The sequence below is a fragment of the Alternaria burnsii genome (assembly GCF_013036055.1).
Source record: "Alternaria burnsii strain CBS107.38 chromosome Unknown 694, whole genome shotgun sequence".
Classification (NCBI taxonomy): Eukaryota; Fungi; Ascomycota; class Dothideomycetes; order Pleosporales; family Pleosporaceae; genus Alternaria; species Alternaria burnsii.
Window position 1 is genome coordinate 165180 of NW_024066133.1, and position 18250 is coordinate 183429.

General features: G+C 50.6%; 7 protein-coding genes across 7 annotated transcripts; 4 read left to right on the plus strand and 3 right to left on the minus strand.

The window, feature by feature from the left end:
• Nucleotides 1-150: 150 nt before the first annotated feature.
• Nucleotides 151-1026, plus strand: GT037_011022 (uncharacterized protein; the record flags this gene model as incomplete). Its single annotated transcript, XM_038936069.1, has 1 exon — nucleotides 151-1026. The coding sequence occupies one exon, from the start codon at nucleotides 151-153 to the stop codon at nucleotides 1024-1026; it is 876 nt and encodes a 291-aa protein (XP_038781279.1).
• Nucleotides 1027-2323: 1297 nt separating this feature from the next.
• On the minus strand, nucleotides 2324-7000 carry GT037_011023 (uncharacterized protein; the record flags this gene model as incomplete). The annotated part of the gene is made up of 3 exons (XM_038936070.1): nucleotides 2324-5471; nucleotides 6071-6659; nucleotides 6715-7000. The coding sequence occupies 3 exons, from the start codon at nucleotides 6998-7000 to the stop codon at nucleotides 2324-2326; spliced, it is 4023 nt and encodes a 1340-aa protein (XP_038781280.1).
• A 1726-nt stretch (nucleotides 7001-8726) lies between these two features.
• Nucleotides 8727-10384, plus strand: GT037_011024 (uncharacterized protein; the record flags this gene model as incomplete). Its single annotated transcript, XM_038936071.1, has 2 exons — nucleotides 8727-8979; nucleotides 9033-10384. The coding sequence occupies 2 exons, from the start codon at nucleotides 8727-8729 to the stop codon at nucleotides 10382-10384; spliced, it is 1605 nt and encodes a 534-aa protein (XP_038781281.1).
• Nucleotides 10385-10784: 400 nt separating this feature from the next.
• Nucleotides 10785-11212, plus strand: GT037_011025 (uncharacterized protein; the record flags this gene model as incomplete). Its single annotated transcript, XM_038936072.1, has 3 exons — nucleotides 10785-10821; nucleotides 10872-10964; nucleotides 11016-11212. 3 exons carry the CDS (start codon nucleotides 10785-10787, stop codon nucleotides 11210-11212), a joined length of 327 nt encoding a protein of 108 aa, XP_038781282.1.
• A 74-nt stretch (nucleotides 11213-11286) lies between these two features.
• Nucleotides 11287-13272, minus strand: GT037_011026 (uncharacterized protein; the record flags this gene model as incomplete). The annotated part of the gene is made up of 2 exons (XM_038936073.1): nucleotides 11287-13150; nucleotides 13196-13272. The coding sequence occupies 2 exons, from the start codon at nucleotides 13270-13272 to the stop codon at nucleotides 11287-11289; spliced, it is 1941 nt and encodes a 646-aa protein (XP_038781283.1).
• Nucleotides 13273-15062: 1790 nt separating this feature from the next.
• On the minus strand, nucleotides 15063-16061 carry GT037_011027 (uncharacterized protein; the record flags this gene model as incomplete). The annotated part of the gene is made up of 1 exon (XM_038936074.1): nucleotides 15063-16061. The coding sequence occupies one exon, from the start codon at nucleotides 16059-16061 to the stop codon at nucleotides 15063-15065; it is 999 nt and encodes a 332-aa protein (XP_038781284.1).
• Nucleotides 16062-17016: 955 nt separating this feature from the next.
• GT037_011028 (uncharacterized protein) lies at nucleotides 17017-18250 on the plus strand (the record flags this gene model as incomplete). The annotated part of the gene is made up of 3 exons (XM_038936075.1): nucleotides 17017-17033; nucleotides 17230-17855; nucleotides 17943-18250. 3 exons carry the CDS (start codon nucleotides 17017-17019, stop codon nucleotides 18248-18250), a joined length of 951 nt encoding a protein of 316 aa, XP_038781285.1.

Here is an 18250-nt window from a genome sequence, read left to right on the forward strand (position 1 = left end):
GCTTACATGTGCCAGCCAACGTCAGCAATCTCAACTGAGCTGCATCATGAGTCTGGAACTGCTGTAATCTCGTCTAACTCCGCTTTTCTTCAAAGCATCTTGCAGAGCGCGTATCAAACCTCAATTGAAGAAACCCAGGAACACCAGACGATGTCTTCTCCAACAACCCCAGTAGTCCTCATCATACCTGGCGGTTGGCACAAACCCCAATCCTACATCAAGCTACACGATGCACTTGCCTACGTAGGTTTTAGGGTTTCCATACCAGAGCTGCCCTCCACCAATGGCTCTCGCCCACCGAATTCAGATCTCGCTACCGATACCGCGCACGTACGTGCCACTGTCGAAGAACTTATCAAGCAAGGCGACGAAGTAATCGCCTTGATGCATTCTTATGGCGGGCAAGTCGGTACCAATGCCCTCTCAAGCTTTTCCATCGCAAGCAGACAAAGAGCAGGGCTAAAAGGTGGTGTGAAAGACCTCATATACATGAGCGCATGCGCTGTATCTGAAGGAAAGAGCATGATGGACATGGTCCGGCACTTCGGCCACGAATCACTCATACCACTAGCATTCGATTTCGCAGACGACATGACGTGCGTGAGTCGCGATCCCAAGACTTTGCACGTTGGCGCGGATTGCGGACTACCGGCTGGCGAGATCGACAAGTATGTTGACACCCTGGTACGCTGGAATGGCCAGTGTATGTATGATGTGCTCACGACTGACCGGTGTGCGTGGCGCGATATTCCGGTTACATATATTCATTCGGCGAAGGATATGGCCATTCCGTACGATTACCAGAAGTGGCTTGTGGAGGGTATGAGGAAAGAGGGTGTGAGGGTGCAGGTTGCGACATTGGAGACGGGTCACTGTCCGAATTTGACGGCGACGGAGGGTGTTGTGGATGTTGTGCGGAAAGTGGCTACTGGTGAGCAACTGGAAGACAAAACAGAGGTGGAAGAGATGGCAAGTACAGAGCGCGTGCAAGATACTATGGCGGGTATCGGAGCTGAGAATCCTTAGTGTCTATGAGGGATACTAAGCCAGGTCATCCTCCGAATCCAATGAACTCGCCATGCTTCCCTTGTGACAGCTCTTCCGCTATCATCTCCCACTGATCTATGAACCATATTGGCCAAGTTCTCGCACGCTTGCCATACTTCTATCGGAGGTTGTTCGAGACCGTGCGAGCTGAATGCAGGTACGTCGCTCTGAAAGCGTCCCAGAGCTGTCGATCTTCCTCGCTTGTGGTAGTCGGATCGGACAAGTATGGATAGTTGCAAGTCACCGCTGTGATCGATCGCTGTATCGCGTCTTCGTGTCGTTCGAACGAAAGTAGGGAGGCTTTGTCAAAGTCGAGGATGTAGAGGCGCGTGCGTGACGCCTTGTGGAATGGTTATTCTCGTCTTGAGCTCGACTTGCAGACTGGTGCGTTAGAAACGAGATTCTCCGACAGGTGGATGCTTCTGTGACATGGTGACAGTTGTGCTTAGAGGTATTCGAGGTCTGAGCCGCCGTCAGAGTGCTTGTAAAGTTTAACGTATCCTTCAATACATGCGATACATGCGCCGGGAGTTATCCTGGCTCATTTGGCTCAGATCATGGTGAGCCACGGTTATCATGTTGCGGTTTTCCAATACAGGCATGCCTATTGGAAGCAATGGAGAGACCGCGTAAACGTCATTCTTCGTCTCTCCTCGAATCATTCGTATCGCTGCGAGGGACTGCGGAAACTGTCGATCTATGATAGTCCGGGTGTGCGCATATCGAGTCAGCCTAAATAGACTGGCCGATCGGAATTCTGTCTACGTGGTGGTCGTGTTGACGTTCGTGTTCGCAAAACACAACGGGCTCGCACATGGATCGTGCAGCTACCTCATCATAATGGAGCTAGGCTCGAAGCGGACAACATGTGATTGCGCGGCATCGCGCACACGCGTTTGAGCCAGCAGTTGGTGCCATCGAAAGCATGCTGCATAGTGCAAAAGAAAAACCATGACATATGCTGGAAGACGGTGTGCCATCTGATGAAGTCGATTACAACGATTCTTTCGATCATACGTCACGACGATGATCCGTAACAGGACCATCAAGGACGATGAACACAGTGCTACTGCAGAGTCTACATGCATTACCCCATTATGTAAAACATCTCTCTGCTTTATTTCGAGTCATGTTTCGTACATGGTCTTGCAAATACCAGCTTGCCATTCTACCAGCGTATGACAGAACTTTGGAGCTCGTACATCTTTTTACACACATCTTCATGGTATCCTGTACATGTTTCTTCATCATGATCAACCTCCCCATATTACCTTATTTAATCCTCAACAAAGAACCTCGCTGCAAAGACGACGTCGCTCTCTGTAAACACTCCGAGCCTCTCGCTCTTGACCTGCCTTAGGATACCTTGTTTGTTCTTCTTGTCCTTGCTCTCCGCATACGCGATCACGCAGTCCCTGTTCAGCGGTGGGTTGTCGTTGGTCTTCAGGCGGTCGGGGCTGCGCGGCTCCTTGGGCAAGGTACGGTGAATCATTTTGCGCTTCTTCGAGGCTGAAGACTGAGATGAGAAGGGATTGTGAAGTGAAAGTTGGGGTGTTGCAGAAGTTGAAGCGAGCTTCATTGGAGATGGAACGTGATTGCCACGTCGGCATTTAGGGGTAGTTTTGCGCTCGGGTGAGCCATCTGCCTGTGGGATGGGAGTAGGAGATGACTCAACAGGTGCTTGAGGCAATCTTGTGTATGTAGTAGGTTCGATCTCGGGCTCAGGGGTCGTATGTAGGCTCGAGAGAGGGGATGATGTATCGGTATCCCATGCTTTGGGAGTTTGAACAGTCGGCACTACGGTATTAGGCAACACTGCCACATCGGATGCATTTCCATGCTTTTCAGAAGGTCGACATCGTCGCATTCGCGCAGATGCCTCACGCAAGATTTCTTCTGGATCCTCAAACCAGATTGGACTTGCCTTCGGGCCTTGTACACCGAGTATGCCGTTACTAGAGGTTGTGCGACGAGAAGATCTTTCCTTTGTGACACGCAGATTTTGATTACTCATATCAATACCAGGCTGATCACTATCGGGCCTGGCCTTCGCAACCTTCTCCGGCTCGTGCTTCGGCTTGGATTTCTTAGCATTAACAGCGTGCTGACCAGTCGAGGCGTTTGCTTGGAAAGCACTGATTGGCTGATGCTTGTCCGCAGCCATAGATGGGTCTGGATTCTTGTGCTCTGAAGACGATCCGGGTGCTGGTGTTCCTTTCCGGACAGTACTCTTCCGTGTTCTGGAAGTGCCTGTGAACGTCCTTCCCTGCTCAACAGGATTTGCGTGTTCCTTGTCGCCATGGGTCACTGTCTCTTGAGTTCCAAGTTTAGCTGGGCTATTGAGAGACACGCCAATATGCTGTGCAGGGTCCCATCGGTGGTCCACCAATACCGAACCCTTTTGTCCATGAACAACCAAGCGTTTTACCTCGACGCTGGGATTCGCCCTCTTTGTCTTTTGTGAGGAAGAAGCTTTCTGTGGAGAGAGACTTCGCTTTGGCTTTGTAGGTACCGAGTACAGAGCTGCTGGCGGTAATGGCAGCGATAGTCGGCGGTCGAACGGCGGAAAGAGCACTTGCGGCGGCGTAGGTTCCTGGAGCCCAGCAAAAGCTGTAGCCTGTGGCAACATGTTCGGCTTGTAGAACTCAGATTTCCCAGCGAAAGAAGGACCAGCTCCAGATATATTGTATTTTGAGAGTGAGTAGTGGGTATTGGGAAAGCCAACACAGGGTTGATCAGACGAGGAGTATGCATACAGATCGGACCTCGAGGAACCATTCTGAGGTCCTGGCATCAATGGAGGGAATGATGGCGCAGCCGAATAACCTGGGCCCTGGAGATTCATTGGAAAGTGACTCAGTGGACTGGAGGATTGGCCATCATTGTTGAACGGGATCTGACGCATAAGATCAATGGGCGTGATTCCTAGAGTCGGATCCGAGAATTGAACGATATATGGTGAGGGACGCATCTGGGGCGTCTGTAAGTATGGTGAAATATCTGGATACATCATCTTCGGACCAAGCCCTGCTTGCGACGTGATGTCCACTTGTTGCTCGTATGCTCTTTCTTGCTCATGAGCCTGTGCATATACTCGTGCAAGACCTGATGACCACGGCAAATCTGGACCTGTTATCTCTGGTGCTTGGAGCACCGTAGTCTTTGGTTCAACATGGAGAGGTGGTGGAATCGACGGTATCAAAGGACCCATGGCCGGGTGCTGTAGAGCCGATGATGGAATATGTGGTATGTCCTGTGTCAAGCGTATTCTTGACTGAAGGGCCTGTCTCTTGCTGCGGAAATCATAGTCCGGATCGCTATCTCCTTCTGCATCCACATCGATAACCTCTGAGCTCGTCTCCGAGGCAGCAGGACCAGTAAGCTCACCTCTACCAACCGCCGCGTCGGCATCTTCAGCTGCAATCAAAGCTTCAAAAGCAGCCTGTCTGATCGCTTCGCGAACCGATTTGGGGGGCTTCGGCCTACGCTTTCCACGCTTTCTACGCTTTCTCGCCATCGTAGGATTCTGGGGCTCCGCATCGGTCTCGCTCTTACCAGGCGTATCTGTACGTAGTGGCATGGTAGTGCTGTCAGCATCGGGCACGAATGGGTAGCTTCCATCAACCATGCGCTTCGGTGCTTTCAGATAGCCTACACCGCTAGTGAGCTTTCTACCTTCGCCAGCAGTGATGACCACATCGATGATGCCAAAAGTCTTTCCACCTGGCTTCTGCATATTACGCACTTGTTCCGGCATTTGCATTGTCGCAAGCGCACAAAGAAAGTCGGCAGTGGGAGGCCTGTTGCCCTGTTCGTCTTGGCCTCGCTCTCGCGCTTCGATCTGGAGCGCCTGACAAAGGTGTAGCCATCGCTGCTCAACTGAAACCACTGTGGTGTTCTTCCTAGTATTGCCGTCTGCTGCCACTTCAGGCGATAGGATCACCCAAGGCCGCTCAGCAAGGAAGTCGATCCTGGTTCCCCCGAAGACCTGATGATTACTTTTCGCTCCGGACCTGACATCGTGGGTGGGTATAAATAGACAGGCGGAGAGCATTCCATTGAAGAAGACCTCGATCTTGAGGGATGTTCTCTGATTGTAGAGGCCAGAGACGTAGGTCTTGTCGGAGACATTAACGTGGAGGGCAAGTGCTTTCGGCTCGTGGAGTGAGGCGGCATCTGTGAAGCTGTGGTCAACTGCAGTAATGTCATCCGGGATGTGGACAAGGTGCGTACCTGTCGTCGCTTCCGTCTTGTCATATACATTGTTCTTGACCCGGGTCTGCATGAAAGGCGCGTTTGCGACCCAATTGAGCTGAAAAGCGTATTCATCATCGGGGAAAGGCACGACTTCCTCTTTCAGCAACTTCGTCTCTAGGAGCCTCCTTTCAGCCAATTCAGACTGCTGCTTGGCTGCGTCGCCCTTCCTTAGTATGATTTTCTGTGTAGTCGAGTCTTCGAGCGGCGTCGCGCTCAGTCGCACCGACACGCCACGCGCGAAATAGGTAGGCATGTTCAGAGCAGGTGAAGGAATGTACAAGTATTATAACATGGCTGTCGCGAGAAGCAAAGCCGCGATGCCCGGCGACTAGATGATTTCTAGGCGATTGAGTGCGCTGATGCCGTCTAGAGTGTGTCGAATATGGCGGGGTTCGGAGTAATCGTTGTGGTGGACGAGCGCTGTTGTTGCCGCGTGACGTATATCATGGGTTTCCATTTTGGGTAGGCGCCCTTCAGTGCTCTTTCCACGCGTCCTCACCACAGCCAAGTCCCGTGCTCCGATGTCCCTTTCAGCCACGACCTCAGATGTTCTATAAAAGAGCATCTCACTCTATATCGCCACTGGTGATTAGGCGAGAAAGGAGAGAGCCCACGAGCTTCGGGTAGACCGACTCATTGATGAGAAACATAATGAGAACATCGGGAGCAGACTTCATGGTAATATATGACAGCAGAAAGGGATACCTACGAAACGAAATCGCATTGAATAGTGCAATCTCCCTGCAATGCATTTGTAGGAGCTCACAGCTCTATCTCACCCCCAGACTCGACGAAGCCACCACCACTTCTTTGCTGTTCAGTGCCATTGACGCCCCAATCATCAGTAATGATACCGATCGGTGGGCCGCCTAGGACATCGCCTAGCTCGCCTATTGTTTTCTCATACACGCTCGCAACACCACGCTCTTCCCATTCGTCGTCTTCCTCATCGTCGTCATTATCTTCAAAACCTTCAAAGGTCACGGTGTCTTGACGTCCACCTGTCTCTCCCTCCCCCTCTCCCTCAGTATCAGTATCTATGGCCTCACCAACGTCATCCTCGTCGCCGACTACACTGTCCCCACTCATGACTCGTGTGACTGTGAGCCGGGTCCGATCTACAACACCCTTCAAGCGAACTTTGTCTGTTGTAGTGATTGTGCGGCCATTCTCAAAGCCAGGCAGATATTCGCCAGACGCAGTGTCGTGGCCAGTGAGTAGGGAGGAAAAGGCGTAGTCGAGCTTCGAGAGCAGGCGGAAGGTAGCCTGGGCAGAGCGCGTTGAGGACCCGAAGAGAGGGAGGAAGTCGGCGGTGAGGACGGCGAAGTTCAGTAGGTAGGGAATTTGTAGATTGGCTACATATCTTACTGTTAGCGAAGCTTGTTTTCGGGGCGAGAGCGGGGAGCATACGTGACCCAGATACCCAGACAACATCTACTAGGCCGTCGAGATCTTTCGCGACCTCCCAAAACGCTTTGTATCCTTCCTCCTCGCCCGGTACAGGCTTGAGTTTGCGGTTCGTCATGCGATTGTCCACTCGTTTCTGGATCCGGTTGACGCCATGGTCGAGGTATCGTATCAAGTCAGATTCTCTTGGCCCGCCAGGCTTCAGTGGGTGTTTGCGTGGTTGTGGAAGAGGTGACGCGTGCTGAGAAGGCGCTACGGATGACGCTGGCGGGGTAGGAATCTCAGGCATACCGACTGTATGCTTTCGCGTACGATTACTGTGTGATATGAAGGGAAGTCTTGCGCACTGTGTACTGCTAAGGTGGCAGATACAGATATAAGGTGGTGAGTAAGCTGTGGGGTACAGTCGTCATTCTACGCTGAAAGATGAGCGTGCTCCCGTTTGTCGCGTGCGTGCGAGGATGGATACGACCGATGTCCTTTCAGATGGATGCTTGCACACGTAGATGTTGCACGTAACCTAGACTTGGAGTTGCTGATGATGAAATGACGTTCACAGGTGGTAGCTGCGTTGCTGCCATAGCTCCCACCCTGTTCACATCACCCCGCAACACTAACATCAGAGCGTCTTCCAGCTTTCGCCAGATCTCCAGATTCGCAGACACTTTCATTGTAAAGAGGCCGTCAGCAAACTTGATCATTCTGGCTACTCCTCGTGCTCACGTGCCTGCACATCTTTTCGCCAATCTGTTATTAGTGCCTTCTCACAAATCAAGTTCTACCGGAATACTCCCAGCACACTAGGCAGCGCCTTCGACAAAGACTCACATTGCGCCTTTTCAGGAAAATGATCACTTTTCCGTGAGAATCGCAACATAACGGGAAAGTTGCACATTTCGGAGTTGCGTTGCTTCGGAGTTCAGCTGCTATTCCGTGCTACCAATATGGCAAAGTAAGACGCCTACGACATCGGCCCGCAAAACTGCTGCCCCTGAGTGGACAGTGGGACGTGATTGCGCTGATTAATTCCCAGCGCCCTTCTTGAGTGCTGCGCGTGCGCCCTACATGCCAATGTCGACATGCATACCTGATTAAGCCACCAACCTAGCAATCTCACATGCTCACACGCGGACAATCTGAATCATTTGCGAAGTCGCCCCTTTTCTAGAAGTCTTCTCTAGCTGCAAGAGAGGAAAATTTGTTAACAAAAGCAACATCGGAGTGCTCCGATGGTTGGACGAGGTTGAAACGCGACATTTATTGACTCTACCATTTAACGGCATAACGTTGAAAATTTGCAAAGAGACCAATGACACAACGTATCCACTTGTCGTGTACCTTCAACGCGAGCAGTCAGGAACGTGTCGCGCTTGGTCTACTTTTATGGTATGAGATCGTGTAGGGCTGCTTTGAGGCTCCAACTAACCGCTAGAGTACCGCCATGGCTGATCGGTGCGCTCCAAGCTAATGCGATCATGACGGAAAAGATCCCAGAACCTGGCTAAAGCGCCTTCGAGACCGTTGACACGGTGGAGACTTTCTGGTGTCGTCGCGTACTCAGCTTCGAGAGATGTTGATGCCCGCACCTACAAGGGCCTAGCGCACAACGCTATCGGCGTAGGGCGTGGTTTGTGGTGGAGGATGGGTGACTCCCCCCGTTGGCGAATCCGACGGCAAACCTGCAAGCGCATCTCAGTGCATCATCCATGTGCAGCCTGCAACCCTTCTCATCACTTATCCAGCCCTGGTACTGTGCCGCTTGTAGATGACTCAAGACAGGGCGTGCCTGATTGTTTTGTATAAGAGAACCTGAGGCCCACTCATTCACAGCCCTGGAATACAGACATCTTATCTTCACTCGCCACCAAGACTAGTCTGATCGCTTCCTATTCGCACTACCCCAGCTCTCCGCATTCGGGACGTCTTATCTGAGGATCACAACCCCGCTTTTCGTGTGACTATTCCTTGGCTGTTGCTTTCAGCTCGCTGGTCTTGAGACACGCGACATCTTCAACATGCCTTCTTCATCGAGCGCGTCGTCGTTTGCGCCGCCAGACAGGATGCAATCACTTGGGAGCCAGATTGGCTACAAGGTTCGCAACATCTCGCATTATGGCGAACCAACAATTGCGATCGACCTCAACGAGACTGGTGGCCACAGTCATAAGTTCATCACAAGCTATTCTTCGATGGATACTATCGAAGGCACAGTCACTATAACCGCACCGCACGACATTCGCTTTGAGGATATCGATATTGCATTCATCGGTAAGAGACGACTAGTGTTTTGGAATTGATGGTCATGACCTAACACAGCACAGGTACAAGCCAGGTATACGTCGACAGGATGACAACCTCCCCCACCATGACTGGGCGGACAGAGGCAAAGCACCGGTTTTTGACTCTTAGACAACCAATAGACGAATCAAACTTCCCCACTCCAAGAGTATTTGAAGCTCATAGAGCTTACAAGTTCCCATTCACATTCACCGTCCCATCGCAACTACTTCCAAAGGCCTGTTCACATAGTGTAGCCTCAGACCACATCCGCGACATGCACCTTACGCTTCCACCGAGCATTGGAGACCCTGATCTTGCTGGCTTTGGCAGTACATTACTCGATGATCTTGCACCGGAGATGTCAAAGATCACTTATGGGATTCAAGTCAAGATCGCGCAGAACCGGGGATCAGAAGGCATGACGCTGCTTTGTGAAAAGCTGAAGAAAGTTCGCGTCAAGCCAGCTTTCCCAGAGCAGCCTCCACTGAACATTGATCACAACGACGAGTACCGATCGCGACAGGAGAAGACAGTCAAGAAGGGTTTGTTCAAAGGAAAACTCGGAACCTTATCCGCGAAGACCGTGCAACCGCCACCCCTTGTCATACCAGGCGCACGCACAGAAGGAAGATTAATCACGACTATGGCTAAGTTGATTCTTCGATTTGATCCCACAGAAGAGACCAGCACACCACCGAAGCTTGGCTCGTTGTCGACGAAGATGAAGGTCTTGACCTACTATGCATCACTTCCCCGACAGAATCTCCCAACACGATCAACCCTTGGCTTCGACCTATCGCAAGGACTATACTCCGAATACGTACCCCTATCGAATCTCTGCATTGCTTCCGCCCAATGGGAAAAGCACGACTCGGCACAAAATCCCAGTCCAGAAAGCCTAGTCCGACGCGATTCCGGCATCAGCGACTGCTCAACTATGAGCGAAGCGGAGGAGGCCTTCGCCATGGGCATTCTACCCGCATCCAAAGACTACAAGCAAGGCCTGTTCTACACTGCTCAAATACTCGTCCCAATCACCCTCCCCACAACACAAAACTTCATACCGACATTCCACTCCTGCCTCATCTCACGCACATACACACTTGCACTGCAGTTTTCCGCCCACGGAAGCTCAAGCATACATCTTAAGGTTCCCGTGCAGATTTGTGCTGAAGGCAGTGACACTGGTATCGAGAATGCCAGGGCCAGGAGTGTGGAAGAGACTGCTTTAAGGGCTGCAGCTGACGTCTTTGCGCCGCGCAGTGTTGCGCCTCCGAGTTTCGAGACAGCGAGGAGCGCGAGTGTTGGAGCGAGAGACGATATGCCGCCTGGATATTCGGCGTTTGCGCCGTCGACTACGAGGTATAGTGTGAGTCACTCTATTATCGCTTGAATATGTTGTTACGGCAAGAACAGTCACGACGATGGGAAGAGATTCATTGCGCAACAATTTGGTGACGAATGAGACTTGTCCTTGATACAGATTGATTTTGGTTTCAGGCGTTTGGCAGAAGCGGTACCAGGAGTTTTCGTCACAACCGCAGCTTACTCTCAATTCGAGTAGCTTCTTTTCATTACTAGATCATCAACTAGATACCCAGTATACCCAATAATAAACGTAATACATTGAAATCTCGTTGTTCGTTCTTGCCTCCACCATTACCCAGACCATAGATCGTGTGATGATGGCTTGGCGTGTCCGTGCTCCTCCCGCAGCTTCCCAATCACCCGACTCAGTCATCAGCACACCATCACCCAATCATCGTTCTCCATCAAGACAATCAAACTCAACAATGGCTGAGCATCCTTCTTTCACATTGGCAGGCTTGTGTAAGTGCTGTAGGGGGTCTGCGTATCCAGAAGCTGACTGAAAGATGTAGTGGCTGTCGGAGGAACCGCGGGTTTTCTCCGAACACGCTCAACACCCAGTCTTGTCGCTGGACTCGGATTAGGTGCTTCGTATGCTTTTGCAGGTTAGTACTCCAGCACACGTGCTTGTGATATCAGCTTACTTGCGATTGAAGGTTACCGCATCAAGCAGAATCAGGACTACGGTACTGAACTCGCGCTTGGCAACAGTATCATGCTGCTAGGTTCGGCTATTCCACGCATCATGAAGACGGGCGGACGCGCCCCTGTACCGATCGCATTGGGTGCGACCGGTGCGTTGGCGACTTATTACTACCAGAAGAAGGTCCGCGAGTTTAGGTATGGCGTATGAGGAGGATCAAGGCTCCACCAAGCGAGGACTTGCATGAGGACGACGACCATGTACGATTACGCGGGACACCTTTCCTATCCTGCTTCACTTCTAAGTATCAACACTCCACTCCCGTCTTTCTCCACCGAGTACATCCTCTTCTGTGCCTTCTTCTCATCTTCAATGCTTTCCAACTGCGGAGTTTGCTGCGCAATCATCATCATACCGTCAAGCTCCACCCACGGGCCTGGCGCCATCCAGTACCGCAACGTTTGATACATGCCAAAGCAGAAAGTCAGCAGCACAATCACGAGAATGGCGACCGCTGCCCACTCCCATTTCAGACGAGGACTAGATCCATACAGCTGCCACTGAATGGGGTAAGATGAGGTTCTCTCCTCGGGTCGAGCAGGCAAAGACGACGGGAGGGGAGACCAGTACTTATTACTCGTGCTAAGAATGTTCTGCAGCAGTACACCAACGATAATCGACAGGCCCATAGCGTCGGAATTGACTACCGGATCAGCCGTCTGCAAATTGCGGCTCATGAGCAGAAATTGGGGTAGCAGTCCTGTCGAAGGGACCAAAGGCTCAAGTCTCGGCATGACGTCGTGCGCCTGACCCCCCACACCACGGGCAACATCCAAGTCGCTTGTAATTGTTGGTTCGTATACGATATTTTGATGCCATTCAGCACCATACCCGTTGAAGCTGAGATCAGGGCTTTCACTTTCAACAATCCACACACTAACCGCGTACTTTCCATGCCGAAAGGTGCTGGAACATACGGCGCCAGTAAAGCCTAAAGAAGAAACAGGCCCGAGGTCGATTGAGATAACTGCTCCAGACGCATCGTTCTCAGCTGGCGGCTGAACGTCGATCGAACCCTCCGAACTTGAGGAGACAATTGGCGTGCAGACTGTATTGAGCACTGGCAGCATTAGCGTCAAGTTACCTGTCCAGCCAATAGATGAAGATGTCGGTTGATGTCTCGTCTTCTTGAGCCAGTCGTAGATGTTCGTTATCTGCCCATCATCCGCTGATACCGTCTCGACTACTCCATTGGAACGGCCGAAATCGGTATTGAGCGCAGTCCAGCGCTTCCATGGATCTCCGTCCAAACGGTAATCGTAAATATGTCGCCAACCCTTCTGACTTTCCCTAACTGTTGACACCATATGCGTTAAGCCGACAAAAGTAAGAGAAGCAGACATGCCAAGCGCCCAGTCCCATAGAGGGTAGCCTTCCCCTCCGATGTTTGATTGACCGACACCGACCATATTCCCCCAGTCTACGCCTTGCAATAGCACTTTGGGGTACTCGATATGCATAATTTTTCGATCGCCCGGCGTCGTTCCCCATTTCGCTTGCAAGTTAGGGTACCATCGCTTCTTCGGTATCGCAACAGTATTGATAGCGAGACCTTGCAGCATAACCGAGATAGATACGCAAAGACAAAGAATCAAACGAAATACGCTTCTCCAACTCCATTTCCAACTCGACCTCCGGCCCCTTGTGATGAAGCTGGCGACAGTCATCCAAGGCTTCGTCAACTCATCCTTCAATCCAAAGTCATTGTACGTCGCACCGTGTCTACCGCCCACAACAGTAGGAGCTCGAGCCATCCAGACTGTGAGAAGAAAAGACGCCATGTACTCCAGAGAGCTCACCAGAATCACGTCCAGACTTTTGTTGAAGAAGCCGAGGAAGGCTAGCTTGAGATCCGCATCCACTTCTTCACCAAACACACGACTGAGACCTATGGAGATGTATGTGCGCGTTGCGCCGAGTGTGATTCCGGCAGTGATGATGCCAGTGGCGACGATGCGGATGATTATCATCCAGTAGTCGAAAAGCTTGAGTTGCGGTCGTGTTACGCTCGCAGGACGCCGTCTGGCTTCGAGGAACGCCGCATTGGCTTTAAGGTATGTCGCGTTGGCAGCCGTGGCAACATCCTTTCTATGTAAAGTCAGTATTGTTTACTCACAGCTACCAGATCATTACATGAGGACTGTCAAAACTGCTGCTGCGTAGTCGCGCATCCTGCGCGCTGTTGTCTTTGCCGGGGCCTTTGAGGCCATGCTGTTGGCCTTTACACACGTCGAACTCGAAACATTTGGAATATGTCGAAAAGTTGTTCACCTCTAGTTACAGTTGAAGTGAGAAAGAGGTTCTCGGGCGACGCGTCTCTCGCGTTACGCGAGCATGAGGCTGAAGGATCAACAGGGTGGAGACGTATGCGTGTTGGCCCCATGCATGATAGCCACAAGCTGTACGTATGCTCTTATCTGTGCGATCAGAACTGCGCTATTTCCACCAATCACGGACTGAAAGACGATATGATCATTATACATTTCAGGCTACATCGAAAAGCAGTGGAGGTGCTCGGTTCCGATAATCTACCAACTACAAGATGGATCAATGCTGAAGGCCTCAACATCGGCCGCCATATCTGGGAAGAATCCGTACTACCCCCAACGAATGTCAGTATCGATTTGCTGATCGGAGGCTCACGGCAAGGCGGACGAGAGAACACAACATAGCGCTTACCCTAGGGGATTGAAATACCAGAGTACTACTGTCACTCAAAGACTAGAGTATATGTCCTGGGGCAGTATTGAGACGGCCGCTCCTACAAAGTGCCCTCCAAATCCTTCCAAAAAAGGGTGCTGTGTCTTTGGGTTCTAAACAGTATATTCCTCAAGGACGGAAAAGAAAGGCTCTACTACCGCTACCATGCCGTGATGGATTCCACAAGGACGAATACTGTAGAGACTCGAAGACCACGATGCCGTATGTACCAATACCGTACGGCTGTAACGAGACGACCAAAGAATTATGCGCAGCAGAAACGCGTGGCAGAAGCCCAAGGGAACCCACGAAGCATCCCACGACTTGGAGGAAAAGTGCATCGAATGAAAATACATAAGGTTTATATGTCTACAGACTGGATAAGTGATCTTGCACTCCGCCCAATACGGCTTAGTCGCAAGCGATTTATTAGACGATACGTCATCTCTACTTAAACATCTGGGTCCTGGCGGAAGAAATCTCCCAAGCTGGTTTGCTCGACATTAGGAAATCGAGCAACATCCACTGGCTCAAAACCCTAGGACCGAGTTGGAATATGGACTTGATAACAATACCGTATATACTCGTACCACTCTTTCTTCTCGTACCCGGCTCTTGCATCGTTCAATTTTGCCTTTGCATTCTCAATCGCTCCTAAACAGTTGAGAGTAACATGTCCACCGCCACCCGTCGCCGCTTTATACGTACTGGCAATGTCTTCCGGCGAGGCCTGAAAGCTCTGGACGCAAACGAAACCTCCTTTGGCCGCATCCGGAGCGGTTATTGCCTCGAGCGTGTAGTCGGCAATGTCGTCAGCGGTAGTGTACGACCACGAATGCTGGTCTCATATGGATTGCAGAAGACCTGCAGCTCAATGTTCTGAGAATAACTGCATGATTTTGGAAATCTAACTGACTTGATGTCATCACTCATCTTTGGCGCACTGGATTAGCGCCGTTGCACATGACGGCTTTCCCTGCCCAAATGACTCGATTCTACAACAAACATTTCGTTCATTCTCACCATAATCTACTGGATCGATTACAGATTATAAATTCTTGACTATGGCTCACAAATCTCCCTTAGTGGTGCTTGTGAGCAGTCGCGCCCATTTGGTCTCCGGACGCGATAGCGTAGTAGGATCCTGCAGCAACAGCTATTCCCGTTCTCAAAATATACCCCATACAGTCTATCCAAAGTCTGTAGTACCCTTGCGTAGCTAAGGCCCATCTAACGGCTCCAAAAGAAGGAAACCGAACCTCGACTTCTGCTTCTAACAACGGTAGTTTCAAACTTGATCTCAGTCCAATCTAACGGCGGCGAGATGACCTCGAGTGTTGTTGGGAGATACTCCAACAGCCAATCCACCTGTTACATATAGGATCCTCTCTGACTGCCAATATCCAAATGCTACCGACGATGCAGATCCTAGGAAAGGAGAATTAGCCGCTATACGCTGGGTTTTGTTCGCAATGTCGACCTCGACGATCTCATTAGGACCGTTTGTAGCTATCCAAGCATGTGAACCCTGAGGAGAGATCGTGAAATCGTCGCCGTATGTAATGTTTGTCGCAAGGACCTCGACCGCGCCAGTAGCATAGCCAGTTTCAAGAGATATCGGGATCCTAGCAAACAGCCCTTGGTCTAGGCTTGTGAAGTATAGTGCTTCATCGTAAACGTGAATGCCGTTGATGCCAACACTTATACCCGTATCAACGGGATCGAACTCTGGCTCTTCCAAGACGATGTTGTAGTCTCCGGTTTTGACGTTCAGCTTATACACCGTACCGTTCGCCGAGTCGGAGATCAAAAGGTTGGAGGTATCGTTCGTAGACAAAGTAGTCAGACCGTTTAGTTGTCGTGCCGTACATAACTCCTTGATCAGAGATGCTTTTGCCTGGTGAGAGGTATCTCCAGAAGGTGTAACGGTAGAGTTGCGCAGGTCAATCTCCCAGACCGCGTTCGAACATGCGGTTCCAGTCAGGTTGGAGGAAATAACGTAAAACAAATCCGTCTGTAGCTCGGCGATACCTAGTATACCTGTGAAAGTGGGTATTTCGGCAACAGGTACAGGCAAGTAGCTAGCGTTGGGCGACATTTGGTATAACAAGGAAGAGGCAACAGAAGTGACAATGACTTCGCCGGTTTTTCGGATCGCAAGGTTTTCGAACGTAGGAACAGTCGGGACGACGTCAACGAGTGCAACATCGAAGTTTGGTTGGGTGTCAAACTTGTCTGTTGATGAACACGATATGAGTGCTCCCCCAAAGAGTAAAAAAGCCAGATTTTGTGATAACATAGCTGTGCAGACGTGAACGAGGATAATTGTGAGTTGGGACTTTGCTGAGAACGAGCAGATGCGTGCATATATATCAGTGATTCTGAACGTTCCGTGATGCGTACCTAAGTAACACCTGGCGGGCCCATGTTGCAGTAAAATCACATTACAATTTCTTTCCAGCTTCGGGGAAACCTCAAGTCCGCTCGGAGTTAGAGTGTACGGCCAAGGTGGTAGCTTTTCTGTTACCACCGACTGCACAGGCAAGCCGATCGCTTTGAGCAAGCTATCTACTGCTGCCGAGACTATATGAGAATGGATATGGGTCTTTGGGACCGCCGGAGTTGTGAACTCTGTCAGGCGAGTGTCATCGGTTGACGCGAACGAGAGCGAGAGCGAGAGCGAGAGCGAGAGCGGTCCTCGCAAAGACAAATGTTATGCAAGCGAACACTGTTGTGGCTAGTTGTTTGGTATCCTGGGCATCCGGCAAGCCCAAGTGGATAATCCTTGGCCATCCGCTGTGGGGATAGATCTTGGCGTGTCTTCGATGACCAATAACGACAGGCCAGAGCGTTCAGCACTCACCTGAGCACCGTGCGACATTCGAAGAAGCTAGGTAGCATAGCAATGCATCTTTCAAGGTGACCCGGTCTAGAATCAAAGTATCGTCGTTGTGCAAGTCAATACTTTGCCTTACAGTCTGTCTGATCTACCTTTGTAAAGCGAGCATTGCCATCTTGATCCCTAGTTCCTTAGTCTCTAGAAGCACTACATTCTTCACTAGCGATTTAGTGCCCTGCATTCTCTATTCCGTTCCTTCTATGGTCTATGGATTGATTATGACACACGATCTGCCCCCTGAAACGATTCTTGGGTGGCTTGGTTTCGATCTACATTCGAGCAAGCAAAATTCTCTTTGCTGGTTGACGTAGCACGGTGATTGAGCGGCGATTAGAAAAGATTAAAGTTCCGGCCAATGCTTCTGGAGTTAAGGTAAGCTAGCTCCGCTTACTTGTAGAACTACCTTCAACCAATCTGTCTATACATATACATGTGCTTCACAGGAGTCCTTGAGTCATTACTCAACATTGAACGGACCGATCTCGTTCCTCAAGTAAATTCCCAACCAAATCATACCTACGTATTCAACAGTAATAGCCGTTTCACCTTACACAAAGACATTCCGCAGAGGCTCCTATGCTGGTGGGATTGACCCTTCTCGTCCTGAACTCTCCACATCAAGAAAGGCTTTTCTTATCACAGGCGATGGTTCTGGTATTGGATGTCGCATAGCCCATGCATTCGCAACTTCTGGATGCAAGAAGATCGCTATCCTTGGACGAACTGTTGGCAGCCTCGAGAAGACCAAGAAGGAGATAGCTTGCGTGACAGTTCACGTAGAGATTGCTGATATCACTGATACCGAAACGGCCAGCAAAGCATTTGGGGCCGCCTCTAAAGCCTTGGGCAAGATCGATATAGTTGTTGGCAACGCAGGCTACTTACCGGATACGAAACCCATCGCGCAAGCAGATACCGAGGAATGGTTCAGGGGGATGACAATCAATGTCAAAGGCACCCTGAATCTTACCAAACCTTTCCTCCAGTACGCCGCGAAGAAACCGACGTTCGTGCATGTATCAACCGGCGGATGCCACATTGAGCCCATGCCTGCAAACGGCGGGTACGCAGTAAGCAAAATAGCAGCCGCTAGATTGATGGAGTATTTCGCCTTCGAGAACCCGCATGTCTGGGTCCACAAAATTCACCCTGGCGTTGTGCAGACAGAGATGTTTAAGAAAAGCTCCGAGCTTGGTATGTAGTTCGAATTTGATGACATTGAGTTGTCCAGTCTTTTGTTGTTTTGGAGTGAAGCCGAACCTGTGCTAACATATGGTGTAGTCGAACTACCAGCGTCCTTTGCAGTTTGGATTGTCAGCTCAGAGGCAGAAATCTTGAAGGGAAAGTTTGTCTGGTCGAACTGGGATGTTGAGGAGTTGAAGGCCAAGAAAGAGCAGTTTAAATCCTCGCAAGATCTTACGCTTGGTGTTCTGGGGTGGCCTGAAAGATGCGATTGTGTGTTACCAATGATATCGTACACATACTTGATGCATTTGCACCGTCGCGTATTGAGATTTGTATGTTACCTCACGGGTATCTTATTCAAGCTTTATGCTACTATCATGATGAGCATCAAAACTCCACCATAG